Source organism: Buceros rhinoceros, unplaced genomic scaffold (genome assembly GCF_000710305.1).
Source record: "Buceros rhinoceros silvestris isolate BGI_N320 unplaced genomic scaffold, ASM71030v1 scaffold4817, whole genome shotgun sequence".
Lineage (NCBI taxonomy): Eukaryota > Metazoa > Chordata > Aves > Bucerotiformes > Bucerotidae > Buceros > Buceros rhinoceros.
The window spans coordinates 76714-102822 of record NW_010423810.1 but is presented as its reverse complement, the minus strand read 5'-3'; the positions used below and the strand labels follow the sequence as shown (position 1 = coordinate 102822).

Genomic DNA, 26109 nt, shown 5'->3' with positions numbered 1-26109 from the left:
ACTTGGAAAATGTTGGGAACTGGGTTTGGAAAAAAAAATTTTCAAGCCTCCAGACTGGGATCTTTATAGAAAGGAGGCTTGGCTGCAAGTCAAACCCAAATCACTGCCTGTACTAACAATGGAAAAAACAAAGCTCCAACCAGCAAAGGCTAGATTTGAGCATAAAAGTGTATTTCCAAAGCTGAAAGCTTTTTCATAGCATTTAATCTGATAAACAAGATGTGGTCTAACTGTTGACTGAATGGGAGGGATTCTGCCCCGCTTGTGGCATGTTTTAACTGCATGTTTTACCTGTAGTTTGCTCTACTTCTTCCTACACCCACTTATACTGAGTACAGATATTTTCTGCCATGTAATCCTCAGCTTCATTATCCACAGCTCAAAAATAAGTTCATCAATGTACTTACTAGTTTTTTTGACACCTCCTGTGGTATTTGATGTTTACTGTATGAATCCATGATGTAATCAAGAAGGTTCTGCTGTTCTGGGGTAAATTCTACTTTCTCCTATACTGGCAAAAAAAAAAAGCCTATCATGAAATGCAGTCGTAGAAATGGTCTAGCATTTCTTGCTTTAGACAAAAGCTATACATCTATTTCTTACACTCGGAGACCAAGCAGACAAGAGGTTTGCCTGTCACTGAGATTTCTATAGAAGGGTACAGAAAAGAGGAGTATAATGCTCCTAAAGTGCATGGGTTTATTATTGGAAATAAGAAAATGTTTAGCAAATAACTAGGTATGCTCAAACATTAATATCACATCTCACCATATGTGATATATACTTGGCATATGTATTACAGAAAAAATACTTTATGGATTTTATACTTCGAGTTTTGACTAAAAATATTAGAACTACCTCCACACTTAAGGTATTTCCTTGACTTTGTGGGAGATGGAGTTTTAATTAAGACAGACGGCTCCAGAGAGTTTGCAAGTACTCTGTATTAACTGTGCTAGCCACATTTAGCTCAAACGTCACCACTACTGTATGAACTATTACAAGAATTTTCTTACCCTATATATTTTAGTTGTAGATGTCACTTGTTTCATGTCATTGCCTTCGTTATCTTCATTGACTGTCTGATCTGGGGTATGTTTCACATTTTTCCTTAGCCTTTTTGACTTGCATTGTATTTCTGTTAACAGACCTAGAACATGTAATACAGCAGATGGCACTCGGATTTTTACATGCCTCAGGCACTAAATAGGTACATAGACATGCCCATGAATGCCCTTTACACTCAACCCCCCACTTACCTGTGTAGATAATTTCCTGAATGCGTCATTATCTTTGGCTGTGAGTCTAATGAGACATACTAATTACATGCTAAATGAGTAGTCTAGCCCAGCAGGAGCCCATGCGCAGAGCTAAACAATTGATTCTGGTGACTCAGCATCCACACAGTGTGCACGTCACGGGTAGTGCTTTGGACCAGCTTTGATCTGTTCTTACAGACAGAAAACCCATTAACAATGGGATAGTGCTGGAGCATATGTTCTGTTTAGCTTCATTCAAAAGAAAACCCTTTCTTGTACTCTAAGACTTGAACCAAAGTGCAATAAACGGGAACAATTCGAAGACTGTCATCAAAAGCGTGCTCCTCATCTGATCCAAAGCAGTAATAGAGACACCACTGTTCTTACAGAAAGGGCACTGAATGTTTTCAGTAATCTTTAAGCAATATTATAGCTGTAGTGCAGAATCTTCGCACAGAAAGCCCACTCAGAAGAGAGGACTCCAGTGCTTTAGCCATTACAGTGTCACTGTACAGATAGACCAACAGCTGAAAAATGTAGGCTCAGAAGTAACTCAGGCTGGCAAATATATGTTTAAAATGTATTTCTTTAAAATATTGTCTGGTTGTCCTTGCTATTTTACATTTCATTGCATTAGAGGATTGAATAAAGCCCTGGTTTTACTGCAGTTTCACTTGCGCTAGTGAAAGGATTTTTATATTTGTGGGCATATTTTTGTTCTAGACTGTATTTCAGTACCTTGAACCAGGGAGCATCCTTTTGTGGATGTCATAAGAACTAGCAATTTGCTTGGGGTAAAAAAAGAGAGGAACAATAGGTCACCTACACAACCTGTGGAAGACATCCAGAAAGCACAAATGAAAAAGTAAACGGCTAAGTATTTATCTAAAAATAAACCTATCAGCACAGGATTTTTTCTTTCTTTTTTTTTTTTTTTTTAGCTTCTTTCAAGTATCCTTCCCCCATTCTTCACCTTTGAAAATGCAGGGCAGGAAAAGAGGCTCATTCAGAGAGTATATGATGGTAGAGGAAGATACCATGAAAACAGTGAATTTTGTTGGGACTGTTTTTAATTTCCTGTTTAAGCACTATATAAAATAACCTACCTGAATCACTGAGAGAAGAGGAAATTTACATGATTAAAATAAGACCTGCGAATAATACCTTGAAAGGGGGGAATAGCAATGATGGAGATAATAATTGGTATCGAGCCATGTAATTTGTGCTGCTGCACAGCATTACAGATTTCTTTTTCTAAATTATTCGCTGCAACCTTTGGTGGTGCTAATGGTCTTGTACTGTTTTCCATCAGCTTAGCATCTGATCTACTACCTTGCTAGGGAAAAATTGGTACTTTTGCCTTAAGCAATAAGAAAGATTTTTCTCATGCTTCCTGCTACTGAGTAATATTTTGACATCTTATTCTGGCTCTGTTTAAGTTAGCTGGAAAACTCACATGAGAGGCCAGACTTTACTTTTTTCCTCACAGATAGCTAGGTTTCAATGAGTACTAAATGGGTATTACCTTCCAGGGAGAGTGGCAGAGCATGGGTCTTCCCTAGGTAGACACATCATCCAAGAAACTTGCAGTTTGTATCAAAATGACAGCAAATGACTGAAACTGATGGTTAGTAATTTTGATCCATCTATGGATTGTGTATAAAGGGCAGGAGCAGGATTGTTGAGTAGCCATGCCATAAATATTTATAAGACTTTACATCCTTGTTCAGAGGGAAAAAAAAATCCACAGGGCTTGCAATTACAATCATACAAAATGAGTAAGTGAAACGAAGTTCAAGGTAACCTTTTCTGTCCTAGTCTTTTTTTTTTTTTACTCCAAATAAATGCACTATACTACTAGAAGCTTCATGTTTTATTGTCTTGGATTGCCTTGAACTAAAAGGAATTATGCAGCACACTGCTTCTTAAAAGCCATTAAATAGTACCTTGCCAAACATCCTCATTGCAATGAATTAGAACATGCTTATGGTTAAGTCATGAGCAACACAAGATACTCAGTGTTTCCATTGCAGAGAGAGAGTCAGATGGCAGTGGTGCTTGATGGCTTTTATTTCACATATGCCAGTTTGTGAAAATGATAGGGCAGTTTAAAAGTTTCATGTGGGCCTAGTCAGTATTATTTACACTGATCTATTTTTTTCAGTGGCAAGTTGGGTTTTTGTCATGCTGAGTCACTCAGCCCTTTCTGAACCTTCAGAATTTGGAACAATGGATCTGGGATCAGCACCATAGGGGAGTTATTTTCCTCTGAACCTTAGGGAGACATTGAGTGCTTTCACCACAGTGGTGGTGTCTGCTCATGTATTTGCATATTGCACGAGAATATGTTATTATCTCAGGATCTTTCTAGCCTGTTTAATTTGCAGAATGAAAGATTAATTACATTATACTGTCAATGCATTCTAAATATTGGTGGAGCTTATTGTTTCTCACAAAACCAACAGTTAATATAACATCTTCTGATCACATTGAGGGACAGAAGTATATTAAAAATTCCAAGTAAATTAATTTCCTGTATGAACCTAAATTGGTTTCACACATACGTGTGTGTTAAAATGACTGGAGTCATTAAGAAAAATAAATTGTAGCGCTGTTCATGGAAGGCAGAAGAGCAGATGTTTGCAGAGTGTTTTCAGGAGTAAGCTTACAAAAATAATGGATTGGCCAACATTTTACACAAAATGGAGTTTTAAATGTGTTTAAAGTTGCACTCCAGTAACCCTCCTCTTATAAGTTATCCAATGTGAAGCTCAATGGAATTTATAAGCTGTCAGTCTGAATAGAATATTTGTTTTAATATGAAATACTATTCAAGTCCATCAGCTTAATTTCTGGAGATGGTTCTACCTATGTGCCTACGTGCAAAGCCAGAAAATCTATAGTGCCACGTGAAGAGGTAATGAGACTATAAAAAAGGGCTAGCCCTTAGCAGGCTTTGCCTGATTGCTGGGTGAGGTCTGGGAACATACACTTGGCAAGTCTTCAGAAACTTCCTGCTAGCAGCAGTCATCCTCTTTTCTTGAAAATGGCATTGTTCAAATGCCAGAATTTGGAATTGGCTAGCAAGAACTTGACAGGCAGAGCCCCAGAAACAGCAGCAAAGGGAAGTGCCAGGACTTTCTTGCTCTAGCTTCCACAACACTGCAAACTCCTTGCCTCTGGGGAGTCTCCCGTAGACTCACTTCCCCTGACTACTTTTCCTTCCTGCCCAAGCAGACTAATGACTGTCATCTAGTGCAGGACGGCCCTTCCCTCACCATTTGCTCAGCTCTTAGACCCTTGTGTCCCTGGCCACCAACTGAATCTCATTGCTTACGCATGCGTTTGTCTCTTTCAACGGGATTTGATGCACAAAGCATGGCATCATCTTTAATGTGACTACCACCTGCCAGGTGACATCTTTTATAGCTTTAATGTTAAAACCAGCCTAATTAAACAAATACAGTATTTGATGCACTCTGACTATATGATGCAAATACCTGTATACATACATTCAGCCAACATGCCCATTTGCTTGCATTTCCTTAGACGGCACTCCTGGCATTTTCTTCTCATGTACATGTCCATCTCACAGTTGCCCCCGTTTTTACACTTGTATACTGCATTTTTTGTGACGCTTCTTCTGAAGAACCCTGCACAACACAGCAGTGACATAGATGAAAGAAAATACTCAAGGAAGCAAAGCAATCAAGTTGAAGAGCACCTCCATCTCTGTTAGATTTTCTGAATGACACAGGTTCCACCATACCACGAGTTTCTTTAAGTACCTGGATGATTATATTGATATTTGTATTGACAACAGTATCAATAATTTAAACAAATTAATAAATTAAGATAGTAAATTACAGGCCCAAACATTAGACATTAGCCCAAAGTGAGGTCCTGGAACCATGCTGTTGTGAAAATTCAGACCCAGATCTAAAACCTGCAAGAAGCAGATTGAGCACCAGCACTAGAGCTATAGGGTGATACTATACAAATAACCAGTGGGGAAAAAAAAAAAATGAGTGTCTGTTAAGTGTCTTGAGGTACAGCATATTCAGCAAGAGAGTTGAGTAACTCATCACCATTCCCTCAGCTCCTGGGACCTGCAGAAGCTCCATAGACTGGTCTGTTGCCCACCCCCAATTTTAATAAGGAAGCTGCATCAGATCTGCCTATTGTACATGTTGCTTCCTCCGCTGTTCACAAGATACTGCAGCCTCATTCACTAAATATTGTCCACCTGACGAGTTAAGCAGTCACCTAATTTCACCTGCACAGGCAGTTCTACTGGTATCATCACTGGATTCACTCCAGAGTTGCATAGTGGTAAATGCAAACAGCAACTGATACAAGAAATTGAGAGGACCTTTCCTCAGCCTGTCTGAATCTCCTATCTGTCTGATGAGTAGCACACCTCTGAGAGTGGCACGGCGGGCAAAACGTGGAGTGCTCAAGATGCTAAATGTGATTGAATGAAAGAGTCACAGTCTTTGCTGTCAATGATGAATTGATTGTTTCCTGAATTTTCAGTGTGGCTCATTGTGCCATCACAACATTTTTATATTGTCCTTTGCATGGCAGAGACTATTCAGCATCAGCTACAGAAGAAATCAGTTCTCCTCCCCATCTGAGCGCAGATTTCTGAAGCAGACTCTTGGGAGCTTCTGCTGGCACATCACTGATTTACAGTGCACTTCAAACTAGAGCGTTGCATAAATTTACATTAACCAGAGCTATTCAGAAAGCTTTTTCTTTCCACTGGCTGGCACAATAAAACCATCATCATTTTCCAGTCTGGCACTTTGATGCACTAAGAGAAGCACCAGATAGGACCCAATCTCCCATACTCAAATAGCAGGGCAAATTCAGATGTGAATCTGAATCTTTGTCCATTGCAGGATTTTTCTGTGTTTTCAGAATGCATTCAGCTATTGTCCTACTGAATCTAGGCAAAATAACTAACGACATGATGATTTTGCCATTGTCATATGACAATTTCCTAGCTTTGGCCCACATCTGTGTAGTTGCATAATCTCTTCCAAGTACTAACGCATAGCTATCAGTAAAACAATTCCACTACCTGGTCACAATAAATCTGGCATTTCTCTGAATCTGCTGTCTCTTCCATGCTGCCTGCTTTATTGGCTGCTTTTCAGATAAATACAGTTGACTGGCATCAGTCTTTTTTGAAATGCAGATTACTTAGAACCTCCAGCAGCCTCAGGCATTATTTTTATTCATCATTTATGTGGTGCTTAATACATTACCATTTACTGGTCAGAGAAGAGAGAAAAAGGCCTGGATTTAAGCTGTAGGTTCTTAGTGTCGGTTAAAGGCAATGGCATCTGCTTTATATCGTTTATGAATTTTATTTGTCAAATTTAAATCCTGTAATTTATGATACATATTAATTAGTAGTAAATGTGGAAAAGCTCTGCACAAATATTTATTACATGCTAAGTCTGACTGATGACTTTATCACTCACCCTTTCCACAAGGTGTGCATTTGCTTTTTCATGGAAGAGCAAAGAAAAAGAGTTCTAGTAAATCAATTTTTTTAGATATGTAAGAATATGAAAGAAGAATGCAAAAACATGGATGCAAAAGCTAGGAACTAACAGGACTCAAGCACTCAAATATTTTCTGTTGAAAACAAAGGTTTTGAAAAATTGAAATAATGTGAAATGAAAAGCTTTTTTTTCGGCAAAAATTTGTTTTAACCCTTCTCTTTCTTAATTTTTATCTTGAATCATTGTCTTCTTGAACAGAATTCTTCATAATTAATTTTGAAATTACCTTTTTGATATGAATGGCATTTCTATATATATTATTCACTAATATCTCAAAACAAACCTCAAATATTTTATGCATGACCTTTTATACAAGGAGGAGTTTTACAAAAATTCACAAGTAAATCAGATATGGCATCTGTTAAACTAATGAAGGAATAGCCTCAAAAGCTGAAGGTTTTTCTGGCAGAGTCTAACTTTTATCTGATCATACCATATTACAAAAAGCTCATGTTGGCTGGAAACGTTGAATTTACTTTGTTCTCTTAGCTAGTCATGAATATGATTAATTACTGCTAGAGCTGCTCCAATGTTAATGATGCTGATTTTTCTTATGGAAATTATGAAAGTTGAAAGGGGACAGCTGTTAAAAATGTAGGTGAAAGCTTTGTAAATATCTCTGTTTGCCATCCTGATGGCCAACAGCTTTGGTTCTTTCAATTAAAGAATTTTTCACAATTGCTAACAAAGCAGCTGCTCTGCTCTGTCAGCCTGTCAAGATGTGCTCTGGCATTCCTTCCTCCCACACCCATCTGGTGAGTGCTGGTGCAAGGAGAAGATTACAGCAAGACCCTCTTTGCAAGAAGTATTGTCAGTCTGGCATGAGAGACATCAAGCATTACAGGAGTTGTCTGAAGATTGCAGAAACTCATACCGCCAGCCTGCGCAGAGGGAGTTCACAACTAGATTTTCCCTCAGCAGAACTTACTCTCTGGCTTTATTGAACAAACACAGTACTTTGTCACCCTTGTTCTGTGACATCTGAAAATGGCCCTTAAAACCCACTATCACTCTACAGGCTGAGGCTCCAGCAAAGCCTTTGATGTCTGTCCATGAAGGTTATCTCAGAAATAGCATCTACAGCAGCAGGCTTTATGGTACATTATATTGCTCCCTATACTGTAACGATGCCTGAACTGCCTCACTCCTTGTAAACCACAGCTGTAATGCGATTGTTGTTAACCAAAGAAGTGTTTTCTAAAATTACTCACTAGACGTGAGGGAAACCTCAAGGAAGCCTTATAGTAACAGACACAAATGTTGTATGGGAGCAAATGTTCTGTTTAATCTGCTTTTGCATAATATGTAAGATACCAATTAAATGGTTCATACATATTTGTTAATAGATGGTCATGTATTTTAAAAATATATAGGAGAGTTTACTCCTGCCTGTGTCTTTAGATTAATATTCTCATGAGGGGTGAGAAATCTTAATACTGTTCCTTCTGCCCAAGAAATAAAAACAAAAAGAATGGAAGGCATTGCTATATTCATTACTCAGAAAAGGAAGGGAAAAAAAAAATTTAACATACTCATCGCAGAGGATTGAATCCCATAAAAACATGTCCAAAGCCTCTCACTTTGAATAAGAATGTCCATGGCATCAGTGGATCAGGGTGAGCTCAAGTCCTGCAGAAAGGATCTGCGTACTGTTCTGTACACACACTGAGCATGAATTAAGAGTCTAGCTCCCAAAAAGAAGGGCTAAGCTCATACTTGGATGTGAGATGTAAGGGTGGGGAAAGAGCTTGCGTGTCCTTGTGAGGTTGAGAGCTCTGCTGGTGGTGGCATGTGCCTCCGGTGGGGTCTCCCAAGCCACACAGGTCTCGGCTGAAGGGTCAGACAAAGTGTATCCACAGGCAGGATGGGCTCACTAGCCTTGGGGCAGCCATCCTAGGAGAAGGACAACTCTGACTCCAAACCCAGGCAGATGGAGCTCATTTAGCCTTGTAAGGCTCATCCATCATCTAAGAGAAGGATACTCTGACCAAACCTACGACCCGAGGACTTCGCTGTCACCGTCCAAGCTCGCTAGGCCCTGGCAGAAGGTACTTCTGCTGCACTGATAAAAGCACAACTGAAGTACCAAGCACAACTTTGGTCGCCATGCTTTGAGGGTAACGTAAAAAATTCCACAGGTAGGCAAGGATGATCACAACTCTAGAAAACATAGTATCCCCTTCGCCTTGTCAAACAGGAATACTATCCTCAGCATATCTTTTTACTGCATCAGCTGGTACTTTAATCACCTCTAAAGTTTACTGTAGAAAGAGAATGCATTATCCTGAAATCATTCATCTTTTACTATGTTTGAACAAGGGTAGTATTCTTTGTAATTGATGTTGCAGTCATGAAACAGAGCAAAAACATAAAATAAATTATCCAAATAAAACAATAAAATGATGACTATGTAGAGTGATCCAAACTGAATCAGTAGAGATGAATGCATATTTCCTTTCACCATAGATTCCAGTCTGAATACTTAACTTGTGGTTTTAATCTCTCCCCTGGAGACACCCCATTGTTTGTAACTGCAACACTTTGAAAAATTGCTAAGAAATTTTATAATGAAGTTAATAAACAGTAGGAATAGCTTACTAACAGAGTAAATGTATCATTACTTGGAATCCTCACATGAAAATTGAGTTTATAATGTTTATAATGACAGCATTCATGTGAGTTAATATTTTCTGACTTTGAGACTATTCAGACAGACAGTAAAAAGAAATTAATCTCTTATTTATTGAATTATTGAGATAAACTATATGACCCTTGACTGTATTCTCATTTAGAGTGATTGACTGGTGTGGTCTGTTGTGCCCTCAGAGATGTATTTGTAATAGATAAAACAAAACCCCCAAATTAGTTCAAAGTCCTCTCTCAGAAACAGTGAGATCCGTATTAGGATATTTCAGTGTTTCAGTAATGTCCATGCTTCAGTCTTTATCCTTAGAACAGAAATTATAATGAAATATTTATTCACAAAATAGAATTAAAAATTGGAGCATTATTTTTCTTTCTATAATGTACCTCAGCCCTGTCACAGAGTAACCATCTTAAGGTGTCACAGTTATTCCATCAGCACAACCTTTTGTCCCTCTCTGCTAAAATATCTGGCAATGATTTTCTATACCCCATTTATCCTGACACCAACTTGTGAATACTGTTCTCCTAAGAAGCAAGATATTTATCCTAAAGAAATCATCTGTTTCCTGAAGAAGTTCCCTCCCTAGGGATAGGGGCTATCCCTAGAAGAAAGCCTAGAACTAGAAATCCTTTAATTTTGCAAACCTGAAGGCACCCACCACATCTTTTGGGAGCCAAGGAAAAGAGTTTCTCTGGGAACAGCCTGCAGGTGAGAGCTGACAGCTTTCAGTTCCTTTCAATGAGCACTACAGGAGGCCTTTGGGCTGGGTTTGCAGCTGAATTCTAAGGCAGCCTAGCACTGAACTCTCGTGGCCTCCATGGGATTGGTTCCTTCTACAGGCAGAGACTGGCATGAACAGCCAGACAGAAAAGCCAGGCTGCCAGGCACCTGCATGGAAGCTGTTCTTCAGTTTACCAAGAGCTAATGATGGGTCAAAAGCCATAGGCTGGCCAGCTGTGCTCTATGATGACAGGACAATGGTGGAAGATGCTGCCAATCTGTCCTGGGGAAAATACAGAGGAATGTATACCAGATCCAAACATAATCTCTAAAATGCTTAATGACTCAAATAAAGTTAACAAGAAAGATAAAAAGTATTAAGAAACTGCTGTGCTTATTAGCTGAATTGTATTCAGTAAATGATTTCATCCTACCTTTGCATCCTTCACAAGTAAGAGCATTGTAGTGGTACCCAGAGGCCTTGTCACCACAGACCACACAGAGCTCTTCTCCTTTCACTCTTCCCGTGGAGTGACCCAGTCTAGGCTTTTTGGCTGCAGGAATATCCATTATCTCTGTTTCCCTTGTGAAAAACGTCTCCGAGGGTATCCTCCTGAGCTCGTACATCCCAGGGGAATACCATTCCTCATGCTGCGGAGGGTAGAAGCCGAGGTTGGAGTAATAAGGTGGTGATGAAATCTGAGGCTGAACTTGGGGAAATGGCACACTGTTGTACTGTGTGTAAGGTGACACATCTGCCTCTTGCACTGGAGAACTCATTGGCTCTGAAAGGACACCTGGAAAATAACAGCACAAAACCAATTTCTATTACTACCATCAAACTGCAGTTATTAGAGAGGTTTCCACTTCTAGACATCCATCTGAAAAACAAGGCATCATCATGAAGACTGCATTAGCTGAGCTCAGATTTGCTGTGGTCTGATCCTACACAAACACTTTGCAAGATATTTTCAAAGTAACTTAGCCACTCCTTTTTTATTGGTGGGAATTTCTAGTACTGCCACTTACATACAAAGATCTGGAAAGATACTGTGCAGCTAATGGTGTAAAGACTCAGTTTATGAAAAAGAAATTCACACAGCACAATAAAAGAAACCCAAACAAAAGCCAAAAATCCTGTGGCATTGTTGAAAGTTAGATCAAGACTCAAATATCTTGTTAATTTCTGTTTAATTCTGAATTAATACATCATGACAAGGAAAAACTGCACTGGGGAAAGATGACAAGAATGAGGTTTAACTAGAAGACTAAGAACATGAAATAAACCTTCAAGGAGAGTCTGAAACGGAAAAGTGAGGTTAACATGAAGAAACAGGGAAGATATTCCAAATACGAGGTGAAATGCCAACCTTCTCTCTGTCCAGCCTCTGGGGGCCACCAGCCAGCTACTGCAGCTTGGTCCCCAGCCCCTACAAACCTGTGCCACTCAGTGCAGTTGAGCAGTTCTCATGTGAAGCAACTGTGTAAGCCAGCACTACTCACCTCTGAGTCAACAACAAACCCGGCAGTGGTACAAGGAATTGTACTAAGGGAATTGACACACTATCTGGAGTCTACCTTATCTTTGCGCATTAAATAGTGGGTTTAAAAATGCACACAACTCAAGTCTGACTTTTTTCTGTACTACAACAACATCTAGCAGTGCCTTGAGGGTGTAATTAAAATCAAACCCGTGACAAACAGCTGAAAAGGGTAATTTAAAACTTATTTACCAACTACTTCATATTTTCTATTGGAGAAAGACACATCTTGCTGTTTCATGAAAACACTGACACAACTCCTTCATTAGTTCCAAGATGATAATCTGAGAAAAACAGTGCACATTTCCAGGAAGATATTGAGCTCCACTTTCATGAAGTCAACAGCAGTATTTACAAGGAAATCATAGACTAATATTCATTGGTGACCATTACTTAACAGTGCTTCAGAAGCACTCCAAAACCATTTTTGCTCACATAAAATTGATTCCCTGGCAAGTCTCCTTCACTTGTGAGAAATCAGAAACCATGCAGAAATGCTAACAAAGAGAGAACATCTGTAATAACAACAATGATTACGATCTATAGCATGGGATTCCTTCCTCTCCTTTGTCTCACTTCAGTTAGTGCCAGAAACTAACTTTTTCATTTCACCTATTTTGTCACTTTGAAGGTCTCATGCTCCTGCTCTGCAGCCTTCTGCCCTTCCTACTTTTAGAGTGCTGCAGAAGCCATACAAGTGTTTTGGATTTGTGTAATTGCTGTATTGTCCACAGCATATCTTTTCTAATAGCAAATGTTGAGGTTCTAGCTCAAGAATAAACAGCAAAATGTGTCACAAAACCGAATTCTAATAATGGTGTCCTTTATTATTAACTATTAGTTTAATTATAGTTGGATTTACTTGTTTCAAAAGAGGACAGGGCTCTAAGTACTACAATAGCAGAAGCAGAATACCAGAAGGCACTCTCCAAACCCAAGTTTATGCCCTTTAAATAAACAGCATAGACATACAGAGACCTGAGACAAAACACGGGCATCTGGGGACTGTGTGGAAGGAGATGCGAGTGAAGTTACAGCTTTGTGCATCAAATGCAACCTGTCACTGATGACCTGCCAGCCGCAGTGGTGACAAAACACGTTAAAGGTGAAGACAGCAATGATTTGATGCTGACCTTTACTGTTCAGTACAGGTTTAATGAGTGGGCAGTCTTTCTCTAATTAAATTTACCATTTGTTGAGAGTGCTGCGCATTAAGACTGGTTAAGGTACTTCAGGTACAAAACCAGGTGTTAACTGTGAGATACACGATCATTACAGAAATCATTCAGTCTCTCTTTGGAAAGGAATCTATTCACCACAGAGACATAAGTTGCCATTTGCTAGTTAGTAATTACTTAATTGAATAAGATTGCTAAAGGGCAGTGGGACAATCCCAAAATGAAAAACTTCGGTTTTAGCTTTTTGCCATGCACAGAAAATTCCACAAAATCTCTATACCAGCCTTCTGAACTTCTTGGGCCTCTGAAAGAGCAAGAAGAGAAGGCAATGCTCATTACACAGCAAAAAACCCTTCATAACCTCAGGGCTTGCTGAAAAACTCAGGACTGCGAAAGAACTGCAGCACATCCTGAGACAGTATTTGGTGTTCATTTAGACCACTGTAAATCCATTTGTGTTACAGATATGTTTAGAAGAATCTTCACAACCATTAATTTCACTCTGTTTATACAGGCAAAAAAAAAATCTGAGTCTTAATGTATTAAATATGCGGGGGAAAACCCAACCAGCCTGTATCTCTTTCTCCTTCTGTGTCAGGCACATAGTTAAATGATTCAGATTGAGTCCATGGTGAGAGCAATGGAAAGGAAAAGGAAGAACAGGGAGGGCTGAGACTCAGAGAATATGGACTTGTTTTACGTAAAACAGGTTTACAGCTAAAACTTTGGGAAGTGCTCAGATACTAGTTATGGAGACCAAACCAATTTTTAAAGTTAATTAGGTTGTAACTGTGTAGGTTTTCCCACTTTAGCCTGAAGGGGTTTTTGCTTTTTTTTCTTTTAGTAGACCTGTTTGAAGGGCTAAGTGGGTATCTGTATTTTATCCTTAGAAATCACCCAACACCATTCATTACCCAGAGCAGATCAAAACCAGTTAAATTATTTTGTCCTTTATTATTTAAAGTTGTCAATGAGTCTAGAATAAAACTTTGCAAGAAATGCTCTGCTCCAAAGCTCTAGTGATCTAAACTCATTCCTGAAAATAATCATTTAAAACTGTGGAGGTGTTCCATAAAGATGATTTCAAAATGAAGGCTTTCATTTTTTTTTAGTTGAAATGTCCTTTTACTCTGAAATACTATCTTTAAAAAATTGAAGCAAATAATGTGGTTGAAATAAAAGCTAGATGCCTTGAAATTATTGGGACAAAGTACTTCTATGACCCAATCCAAAAAGCATGGTCTGAGCAGTGATCCCTGGCCCTCTGCATGCATAAGGCTTCTGACAGAAGCTGAAAGGGTTCTGCTTTCAGAGGCATAACATGCACTGCTCTGTCCTGTGTGATATTTGAAAACCACACTGATTTGTGGAATTATGCTTTGCAAAGTACATTTTGAGTCTAGACCAAACAGTTTCTTATCACAAAAGAAAATTAATCTTATCTTGCCAACTAGAACGTACATATGCTTTAAAACCATAGTAGAAGTCTGAGATGGGCTGGTCTCATGCCACTGTAAACCTTGTGCCAGCCCACTGAAATCGCTGGAGTTGCACTAGTATAAGCAGTGAAAGTGAAATCCAAAACGACCTCTCTGCAGTGCAGCAACATTTTATGTTTGTGTTGTCTTAGCTATTTTGAAACTTCTATCTGTTTTTCCTTTTGGAAACATACCTTTTAGATTTTTAAAGAAAGACTACTTAAGCACACAATAATGTGATGTTACTTATAGCTGCAGGTCTTTCAGACTATGTTTTGCAAATAAGTGTTTTCCAATGAAGCTGGAAAGCTTACTAACAAAGTGAAACCTTCACATGGATGTTAATATCATTTTACGAATATTTTTCCAAAATACCACTTGCACCTGGAACTCAGAGAATTTTGCTTTTCTTTGTTTAAATTTTGCACAGAATATTTTACACAAGACTTGAAAAAATATTTGACCCAGGCCTTAACCACTCATACAAAAGAAAGGGAATTTTGTTGGAACTAAACGATGTGTTTTCAATTTGCAAAATTATACTGAAAAATTATACTATGTGCAGACTGAAGGTGGTTTTGTTCAGAATATTACAGAAATTACAATGAGATTACATTTTAATGTAAAAATTATTGTTCTACCAATATAGAGCTAATTTAAGAGAAAAGAATTCTAAGCAGGTTTAAAACATGAACCTCTGTGTCTCCTTCGGATATTTATGAAGGAACTTAAAGAAGTAAGAACAAGATTAAGCAATTTCAAAATGATAGCACAACTGTTAATGAAATCCTGATTTAATTCCAAACAAAGTATTTGCAGATCTTCAAAGATCCCTTGGTTTAAACAACCTTATGCATCCTACAGTTTCAAGGAAGAATGCAAGAATAGATGGCAAACATGTTCAAGTGAGAACATGACAATATCCTACCTTAGGCTGTCTTCAGTCTGACCATTTCTTGAAGAAAAATACTCTCCTTAAGTCCTTTAGTCTATACTATCCCAATCCTCCTTCTCCTCTCGTTTTCTTTTTCTCCCCTCAAAACTACCTATAAATAAAACTTCTCAACTCTGCTTTGTCCTTATCATGTCGACTTCTTTACTGTGAGAACTTTCCTTAAGATTAGCAAAGGAGTGACACAGGCCAGAGGTTATGCAGTTTACTGATTAACTTCATTACAGAGAAACTTGTTTGTAAATGCCTGAAACAACAGCAATGTCTGTTCCCAGCATGTATTCACCTGGATAAAATTTGGTTACAAGTCAGGGGGATGCTTCCAAGTAGCCCACCCATTATAAATTTGTGGTTTCTTTACAACAAAATTTTTGTCCATAAATACATAGTAATGTCTGGTGGTTCTGTAAACAGATTAACCACTTCAATATCACAAGCCTGGATTAACAGATGCTTTTGAAGCACGGAAATGTTGTATTCTCAAAAAAAGGCCAAGCCGCTCAGGCCGTACTGTACATATCTGTATGACAAGATAGAATAGTGCCAGAGAGACGTCCCTGCCCCAAAGCTGAACATCAAGGATCGATTCTCATCTATGTAACTGAGGGTTAACTCTAACTCTCCCTGGAGTGGGCAGGATGTATCTGCAGTACATAGCCTTTGTTACTGACCTTACTGTTCCAGGCTCATGGAGCCTCTCCATGGTTCTCAGATATTACTGTTTAGTATATGTCATTTCAGTTCAAAACATCTGTAACGTTGTGAGCGCTGTGCTGGATGCCACCACAGCACTGTTGGGATAGCATGAAGTTAAAAGATTGTGTGATATGCCTTAGTTTGACGGCAGCTAAGGCAGGAAGGTACTAAGTCCACTGAGACAGCGTTAGAGGACAGTGTAGGGTAAAAGGACTCAAACATATTGCAGTTGTGTCCATGCTATCTTTATGGGAACAGTGCCTCAAGTAAGCCTGTGTCTCAAAGAAACCTACTAAAGTAATCCAAAACAGAACAAGATGAGAGTTTAGTAGTGTCAAGATGGAGAGTCAAGGGTGCTGTGCCTCTCAGTCTTCATTCTCTTTCATTTAGCCCTGTTGGTGAGTCCACTGAGACCCAACATCACATTTGTGACCGGAAGTATGTCTCAGGATCACACCTGGAAGTAAATAGTCAGAGACTCAATCCCCAGACAGCAAAACTCCCATTATTTCAGAAAACAGCCTCCTTTCCAGACTGGGATCCACAAATGACTCTCACATACACAAAAGCAAGCATCACACTAATGCATTTTGATTCTGTCCTGCTCTGTGCTACAACCTTCACCCTCACAGCCCCCGTCATCTGAATTCCTTGGTAAATTTTTTTCTCAGATTGCCACTCTGTTTGGCTTGGCTTTCTCCCTAATTATTAGATATACAATATGTTCTGTTTTAATTTGTGTTAGCTCATTTCATTTTGATTTGGAGTCTGTTAAGGGCCTAATTATCTTCTCTGCATGGATGAAGCCAGATGTTTCATCATCTGCTAGGTGGTGCTAAAGACAAGGAGTTATTTAACATATGATCTTGAAGCTATTTAATCAGTTCAGACACTTGATCCTACTACCTTTTAAAAAAAGCATAACTAGAATGAATACAAATTTATATAAAAGTAATCAGCCTTTTAGGCTCATTTTAGCTGCTGTTCTATATCTACAAAATTTTTCAGTGGCATTTTACCATTACATTGTTAAGTATTTAAGACAAGTTTAGATATATTCCTTTTTTTTCCTTTTCTTTACACGTAATTTTTTAATTTATTCTTCCTTGCTCATTTCAAATTCATCTTTTAAGAGTTCTCTTTCACCCCCAAAAAATTTCTCAGCTAGGGAGGTGTACAATGAGGGTGAGTTTTCTTGTGTTATATTTTGGTGTCGTAGCACAAGAAAACGTTATTAAGCCATCAAAAATTACTTAAAATAGGTCCTTATTCAAATTAAACATATAATAGTACTGACTCATCTTTCCAGGTTCTTAGAAATAATTCCATCTCAGATAGCAGAAGTTTCACATTTAATATCTTGTGTATTAGTAACTCCTATAGAAGGTGCTTTCACAGAAAATAGAATGGGACTGCACTTTAAAGGCCTGCTACTTACATAAACAACAGTCTAAGTCAAATGTTCAATGTCTTTCAGATGCCATAGGAATATATAAGCTTACCCTCCACATTTAAAAGGAAGAGAAGGAAGACATGGAGGAGACATTTTTGGTGTCTGAAAATTAGTTCAACTCCTTGTAAAAACAGGCAAGTGATAACCATTGGAAGAAATATGATAATGGCAATATAGATATTTAACACATGTATTGACCCTGATATGAAAAGCTTTCAAAGACAGTTGAATGTTGTTATTAAATACCTTTTTGCAACTGTCTTGCAGTTCCAGCTGAACTGCCAAGGCTTAGAGCAAGGCTTGTCAGCTTCACCACAGCACTCAGCTAATGCACCTCCTAGGTCACAGCATGCGTCCAGTCAAATTGGAGCAAATCAGTTTACGTCTGTCATGGAAGAAGCGTCCAGAGAATAAATTCATGGCTCTAAAGTGACCTGCAAAGCTCCCAAAGGTTTCAGAGGAGTCCAGGATTTCAGTCCTCCCTGAACAGGGGTTCAGAAATGCAGATTGGTAGTTGTCTCGTTTTCTAATTCAGGATGTGAAATTGGACCAGTCTTCACATGACTGGCCCTGCTCAATTCAATGGGACTTGTGAAATAAAAACAGGATTCGACTGAGAAAGAGAATGTCTTAGCAGGACAGGTCCCATGGAAACTCGCAAACCTCTGAGAATCAAAAGTCATCAAGACTCCCTTTCCCTCATTGGAAAAAACAGAGCTGCAGGGAAGAAAAAGTCAATCTTGCACACAGACGCTATAGAGGATGCCTCACCATATGTATCTCTTTCTGGCCACTTCTTTGAAAGGATATTTTCTGTACAGAGCTCTCAGATGTTTCTAAATCAACCGAGTAGGGAGATGGAAAAATAGAATCAGTTTTCCAGAAAGACAGGATGGGTGGGAATGCCCCTCATTTGCATTTTGAGCCCCCTTTTCCAGGAACTCGTAACTACAGAAGTGAAAAACTACAGATAAATCACACTCACTCCAAAGAAAAAGAGATACTTAACTTACACATATATTGTTAAAACAGCAACTTAATTTCCAGCCACTGAAAGGCAGAAAACTTTTTTCTTTAAGGCCTTCTGAAACCTGCTGCAACTAGAAATCTTGAGGATGAGTGTGTAGAAGTGCCCTGGAATTACCATGGTGATGAGGCAGGCAACTCACAACTGACAACACGTCTTTTGAGAGACCTGGAACTAATGTTTGGAGATGCACTTAGATTTGTTCTTGAAGGTCTAAGAACACTCTCCCCATAGACTGAGTGAAATATAATGAAAAGATAATGTATTTCCAAGGTTTTTCACAGGAGTATGCATCTTTGAAAAAGGAGACTGTTTTGTATAAACACTGATGTTTGTAAGTCAGCAATTCCTCACTTGTATTACATCAGAGCTGTAATATGTAGAGAATCCCTGGGAGAAATGTGTATTCCAAAGGTCATTTAAAAGAAAAGCTTTCTTCCTATTTCCTTGGATTAGCAAGTCTCCAACTGCCAAAACTGAATGTCAGAAAAATGCAAGTAGTTTACAAACACAAAATTGAGAGGTAAAACAGTTTTCTACAAGCATTTTGAAGAGATGGAGTCATATTTTCATAATGAGCAACTCTGTGGAGTAAACTGTATATTATTTCTGATGTTTTTCTCCAGCTATAAAAGCAAAAGACACCACATTTTTAAACAATTAGCTTCTGAGACTTGAGCAATATTCCACAAAACAGGACCAAGTGGCCATACAGAACAGAAGTCAGCTTAAGTGAAACACAGCAGAAGCATTAAGTCTCTCTCTTAATGGAACCCCTGATTCAACCCTTCTAGACATTATTTCTTCCTCTTAGAGAAATGTCAGTTTGCATTAAATCTGCATTGTGCTAAGCTCTGAATACCTGTTATGGGAGAACCAATCCCTCTTCTGAAGGCCTTACAATTTCTAAGTAAGATTTCAGCATAGAAGGAAAGTATTTTACAGTAACACACTTCCTTGTATTTTGAGGCTACCTGATCATTAGTCTTTAAAAATAATGAAATAAATCTTGGGATCATGGGAAAATCTTCTTGACAAAAATCTAAAGTAGTTCAGTTATTCAGTAGTTCAGGGCTTTTATTAAAAGGGATGACTGGATATAAAATATGGCACCCTAGATTTGAACATCATTCTCCTCCCTGTGTCATGGCCTGGCATTGGAATTAACAGGTAGCAGAGGAGTGTTTTAGCTGTTTACATTTTTTTTTTAACAACTGATTTACAACTGATTAACAACCCAGCACATTTAGGGAAAAAAACAACACACAGTAATGCAATGGGTTTTTCTTATAATTAGTGATAGTGCTTTAGTTCAGCTGTATGGAGCCAAGACACTGGAAGTCATCTGATTTGAAGAGATGCTCCCAACTAAGATCTCTGCAGCAGGAAGGGCTCCACAGAGTCCCTCCATGCCCAAGCCACTATTCTTGTTTTGGACAGATGAAAATGAAGTTTTCAATTTTTCTAGCACTCAAAAAGACAGAATTCTGGTCTTATTTGGACTGGAAACTTGACATGTTGCAGCTTTCTGTGGGGGACTGTATAGTGAGGCCCTGAATGGGGGGCCTCGTGTTATTCAGACATCCCTTCTGCTGCCAAAAGAAAGGCTGAAAATGTATTATTCTCTTTATTTTTCATAGCAGAACATAAAACAGAAGACAGTTTCACCATGCTTATAAAATATTGACCAATAATTCTTCATGCATTAACAAACCCATGCTTAGCCTTGAAAAATCCAATGGAACTGGAGCAAAGGATTTTCCAGCCAGCATTATAGATTTTCTTGTGCATCTAATTTAATAGCATAAGTTTTTAATGGTCTCAATAAGACAGTATTTTAATTTAGGTGAAATTACTTTCATAAATTTGCATAATACGGCAATGCAAATACATTGCAGAACATCTTTATTACAAATTAACTGAAAATGCATCTGCTCATTTAAAAGACTCACATGAAGATAACATCTAGCCTACATACAAAGGTCTGTCCTTGATGAATCATTTCAGGTATTAGCATAGTGTTACAAAAACAGCCTACCAGCTCTGCTATGAGCTATGATGAGAGCAATAGTGTGCAGTGTTACATTAACAGCACAAACCCATTATTTGTTTATTCCTTCTATTAAAGTTTCAAGAAGGTTGGCACATGTCAAGGACACATCCTCCATGAGATTTCATCACATTTTCTTCTAGGTTTCTGAGTAAAGGTTTCTGCTATTTTAACCTGCTTTGGTGACTTACCAAATAAATGAGGACCTTCAGCAAGAGAAAATCCATCAGCAATGGCTAGCTGGTGATGTCCTATTAAATTCATTTCAGATCCCATTTATTCTTCAGTTTAGGAGGACTATACTAATTAAGAAACAGATTGAAAAGAGACCCTGAAAGATATAAAGCAAAAAGAATATTTAAAACAAGATAACTAATTTCTGTGTACCTACTGTAAGGCAGGATTCAGGATGTTCTTTCAATATTTACTGTAACAAACATTGGCTGGAAGTTACAATACCTAATTTAGCCTTTAAATAAAAGGCTGCATCTAGTTTGTTTGGTTTTTCCTCACTCTGGTATATGTTATTTGCCATCCTTCTGCTGCTCATTTAAAACTAATGGCAGATTATGCTCAACCTTATTCAAATATTCACCGACTGAAACTCTGGCCTGACCTGCTGAGGGCATGCTGCCGAGCCTCCCTTCCAGGGAATATCAGTTGTTTGCATTATTTTTTCATCCCTCTTTGACAATTTCATTGTTTTTACTTACTGAAAAAGCCTTAGTTTATGGTTAGGTCAGAAGAACCAAGCCAGGAAACTTGAATTTAATTTCCAGGGACTGGCTCCTTATCTTGCCTTCAGTAATTATTGTCTGAACAAGGTAAATGACAAAACACAGAAAGCAAAGCCTTGGTCTAATAACCAGACTCACCCACCTGCTCACTTTGTGGTTTCAAGCATAACTCTTGCTCAGGGAAGTTGGGAGATGCTCATGCTCAGTAGTGTGCTTTCCTAGCAGATCAGAGCAGCTTCCATGTCCTGAGTTAAACAATGGCACTGTACTCAGATCTTCTCCTTCCCCAGTCTAACCTCTTGGCTATTAAATAAGGGGCAAGAGACCTGCCGTTGCCTCTTACCCAAGCAGAGGCTATAGCTAGAGCAACGCTGCATCCAGGAGCAAGGCAAGAAGCTCCCTTCCCCAGGTCTGAGTCATGTGGGTGGGATGGGGCAACTTAAGATTTCGTTTGAGGCAGGACCATCAGCAACAGGAGGACACTCAGCTGCAACAAGGAGATGTCTCAAGAGTTTATGCAGACACCAAGAGGATTCTGCATAAAGTTGACAGAAATCTGTTTTGCTTTGTTTTATAGTCTTAACTCTTTATTTGGGTTTATTCCCATGGGACTGTCCCTGGGACCACATTTCCACTCACTGAAGATGTTTGAGTGTTATAGCCCAGTCTGCTTCCCAGTGAGGGCTCAACATGTTCCTCAAGCAGAGTGAAGTCATCTGACAAAAAACACGAATGCAGCAGGAGACCCCAGTGCTGAGCAGACTTGAAAGCAGCTTGTGAGAGCGGCAAGCACACTGTGTAATTATATTCAGATTTGTCTGTAAGGATTCATTAAGTTATTTTAACATAAACAAAGGCCCTCTAATTAGACAAATGCATTTTAAATGTCTGCCCACAGATAATTTAAACAGTTTACTCAAATGTCAAAAGCTACTTGTAACAGACTGATAGGGTTCTTGTGGCAAATAACATGTAAACACAGTCTCAAAATTAGCACAGAAACACAGTTTTGCAACAGCAGAACACTCTGCATATCTTTGAATGGGGGTTTGCAACCAACCCAGCTGCCCCAGTAAGCCCACATCTACTTCCAACCATTTTACTGCCCTCCCCCTACATTTTCTGGGAAAGCATCTGCTGGACTCCAGAGATGGGGCTGCCCACATGGCTGCAGAGGTCTCACAATTCCTGACAGCCAGTTTGCTCATGAACTGCACATGACAGACCCTTGGGATAGTGTTCCTCTTACAGCCCATTACCAGGGTAGCGATAGGAGAAGAGAGCAGTACAGTCAGGACCCTTATAATGGTCAGTAAGAGAAATATCAAATGAGGTATTTTCAGAGGGGTCCTGAGTGTTTCTCTGGATTTTCTTGCAAAAGACCAAAGGAGAGAGGCCATCTCCACCCTCTCCTGATGTCTGAGCTCATCAGTAGCTCACTTACAGCCCACAGGTGTACAAATCCTGCAGCTCATTGCAGGATTAGCTCTCCCTGCAGCCAGACTTGAAGATTACATTCCATCCCCACTACTACTTCTCATATTGCCTCCTCAGACCTATGAGGAGCTAACACCGCCACATTATGAGAGCACTGGAATTGTGAATTTCTATATATTCATACAAAGCCTGCAACTTATCCTCTTAGGGAGTGTTGGAAGTTATATCAAAATAAAGACAGTCCTGAGATGACATCCATTTTAAATATTTTATTAGACTCTTAGGATATGATCAGACGCATAGCTTCTTAGTTTGTAAGGTATATATACTGTCTCTGTCTAGTCTGTGCTGCAGATAAGGAGAAAGCAAACAAACTATAATTTTAAATGCTAATATAGTGTCTGTGTTTTCACTGTCCTTTGAAATGTCTATAAACTTATTTCTTGTTCCTTTGAGGCTATTCCATTGTAATATGTCATTAGATATTGTCACTCCTTAACCTCAAGATACACTTCTTAGAATCTATTATTCTTTATAAACACACAAAACCCCAAACCTGATGCTATTCAATACTGCCTTGTTTATAGTAAGAAACTTGATATTTGTCATACCCTCCCAGTATGCTAAGACATTACAGGCTTTATAACTCAACCCCTTCTGCCACATTAATTTTGAGCTATTTGGATACAGTTTGAGTCAATTGTTCATGATGATTTTAGAGTTCCCACCTTTTTTAATACTTCATTTTCTTTAATATATTCAGCTGATGTGGACCATTTAACTGGATTTCATGAAAGATATTAATCCTGTCTTCTGGGGATTTCTGCAAGGCACAAGACCTGATTGACATTAAAAAAGATGGAAATATATTTTCCATTACATATAGTGTTGCTGCTTTAAATTTATCTGAACACGAAAGTCTTCAATAAACACTGACTGCCACTTTGTTTTGATTTGTCCCCAAATCCAGCCTACTGTGAGCCATCTCTCCTATATTAGATTTATCCAATTAATTTCACCAGAATTTAAAAGCAGCAGCTACTGAGTTTCAGCTTTCAGACCTACACCAGGTATGAAATATAGAGCACAAATTGTTCAGTTCTGGGAAACAGTATAGATCACCGTAAGTCAGTGTCCCAAGTTATCACAGACCCAGCCATGGACTCCACTTTCAAAGAGCCAGTTCCACAACGCACAACACATCATTAACCCCTTCTCAGCCTCATCCTGCTAGGCTGTTGCTGCAGTTAAACAGCTGTGGCCCGAGCTGACCACAGCTGCGGCCCGAGCTGACCACAGCTGCCATGGAGTGGAAGCATTGCTCTGGACAGTGGGATAGTCACACCCAGCAGACATGCAGAGACACCCAAATTGCTGACAACACAACCAGGTGATAGATTTTGTCATGTGCAGCACCTATGCACACCACCTCTTGGCAGAAGTATTCCTTCCAAAGACAGAGGGCCTGAGGCATTTTTTTGCCTGATAACATATAGCTATGTTATCTCAGCTTCCAGAATAAGTTCATCTACATGAACGGGGATCAATTATTGCTCTTAATTCAGATTTCTCTATGCACCAAAACCACAAGCAGTGGAACTCTTAATATTTGCAAGTATCTTTGGTATAACTGAACATTTGTAGGCATATATGTGCATGAATATTTATTTAGCTTTCTTATGGGATATATATTTGTGGGAGTATAAAATATATATGTATACATATATGCATGTGGGTGTAGGTTTGATATTGTGGACTCTTATCAGTGGCCTACCTCTGACCCTACTATGGTCCATAGTAAAGCATCCCCTGGCTTCTCTGTAAGCTAAGGCAAGCTCCTTAACAAGACAGTTAAAGTTAAGATCAGCTGGACAAAAGCATTGTAACCACATACTGGCAGGTAAAAGAAAATGTTTGATCATCAGGAAAGTTCCATGATAGTCTAATTGCAGTTTACCTTCGGAAGAATGATTGATTTTATTTCAATTACTCAGTAAAGGAAGATGTATCAAAGCACTTGCAAAATTTTTCACAAATATTAGTGAGGTACATTTCCCTCCTTCTACCCCATATACTGTCCTATTCTTTTCACATCTGGCTGCCAATTGCTCAAAGAAATTTCAGTAACATCAGTAATTATGGCAACCTATTAACATCAATGAGAAGATTCTCTTCTAGTTCACAGGCTTTTGATCTGGCCTTGTAGCCTTACTGTAGAATATTTAAAGCAGCGCCTCACTTATTTGAGAAGGTTTTTAAATTGCTTGCTTGTTTATTTTAAAGTGCATCAAAGAGACATGAAAGCATTAGGAAGATTTGTGCCTCTTGTTGCTAAGTCTTTTGCTGCCAGATTATTTTGACATGCGCGGTACCAGAGGCAGCTACACAGCAACTGATGCAAAATACAAGCAACAATATGACCAAGTTAGACAACTGGAAGCAAGACTGGTGTTACTGTGTTTGTTTGAAATTTACTGTTTAGATTTTTTTAAACAACTGTCAAAATCAGAGCAGCAAAGAGACAGAGGGAAAAATACAGGATATTCTACAGCTTAATTCTGAAGCTAAAGTAAATGTCTTCAAGTCAGTCACAAGTAGAACTAAAAACTCTACCAGAAGTCTAAATGGCATTTCTGTAGGTAGGCAAGTAACGACAGAGTGGCGTCAGCTTCTGACTGTCCCTGAGACAACCCACAGAACACCACTTTGGTGTCTTCCTTTCTCCATCATCTTTTTCGTGTCTCACCTGATAAAATTGCAAACCCTCCTTTCTTAATCTGTTTTTGGACTCCATCTAGCCTAGTGAAATCCCCATCTAGTTTGGGATCTCTGGGTTCTCTGTAACACAAGCAATACAATAAAAATAGCAAACGCCAAATAGGTACCCATCACGATTGTAGTTTTCTGGAGCTAAATGGCTAGCCCTCAGAATGCATAGACATTTTCTTAAATGGTCAATGAATTCAACTAGTAATTGCTTGAAATGCAGAATACCCTTTTGTTTGTGCAAGTTACATGAAACAAGTGCTGAAGTCCTGGACTTCGGAAGAAGCACCTGGAATCTGTACACAAAACGGTCAAACCATGAAATTGCTTTAAACAAATGTAACATTTTCCTTTCTGGATTGTCCTCTGTTCTCCCATTAATCACATCTAAATCATTTTCTGTTCCTAAAAGGATACAAAATTTAACAAATGAGTACAATTAACTAGATAGTGTTATTGCAGGAAAAACTCAGTGTCAAAGTTATGCTTTCTTTTCCAGTGGCACACAGATGCAGAAGCCAATTTTCTAAAGATAAATTCCAATACTCTCATTTTTCATGACCTTAGCATTTTTCCCAAGGGGAATTCCTGC

The 26109-nt window shown here is 38.8% G+C and overlaps 1 protein-coding gene across 1 annotated transcript in view; it reads right to left on the bottom strand.

The window, feature by feature from the left end:
• Positions 1-26109, bottom strand: part of NR1H4 (nuclear receptor subfamily 1, group H, member 4) — a 39098-nt gene that overhangs the window by 12654 nt on the left and 335 nt on the right. Inside the window, exons 2-6 of the mRNA XM_010140539.1 lie at positions 20769-20908; positions 10637-10999; positions 4772-4912; positions 1017-1150; positions 408-506 (exon numbers count right to left, since the gene is read on the bottom strand). Of these exons, the coding sequence (XP_010138841.1) occupies positions 408-506; positions 1017-1150; positions 4772-4912; positions 10637-10999; positions 20769-20853 (822 nt within the window). The 5' untranslated portion in view covers positions 20854-20908. The remainder of the gene's footprint in view (positions 1-407; positions 507-1016; positions 1151-4771; positions 4913-10636; positions 11000-20768; positions 20909-26109) is intronic.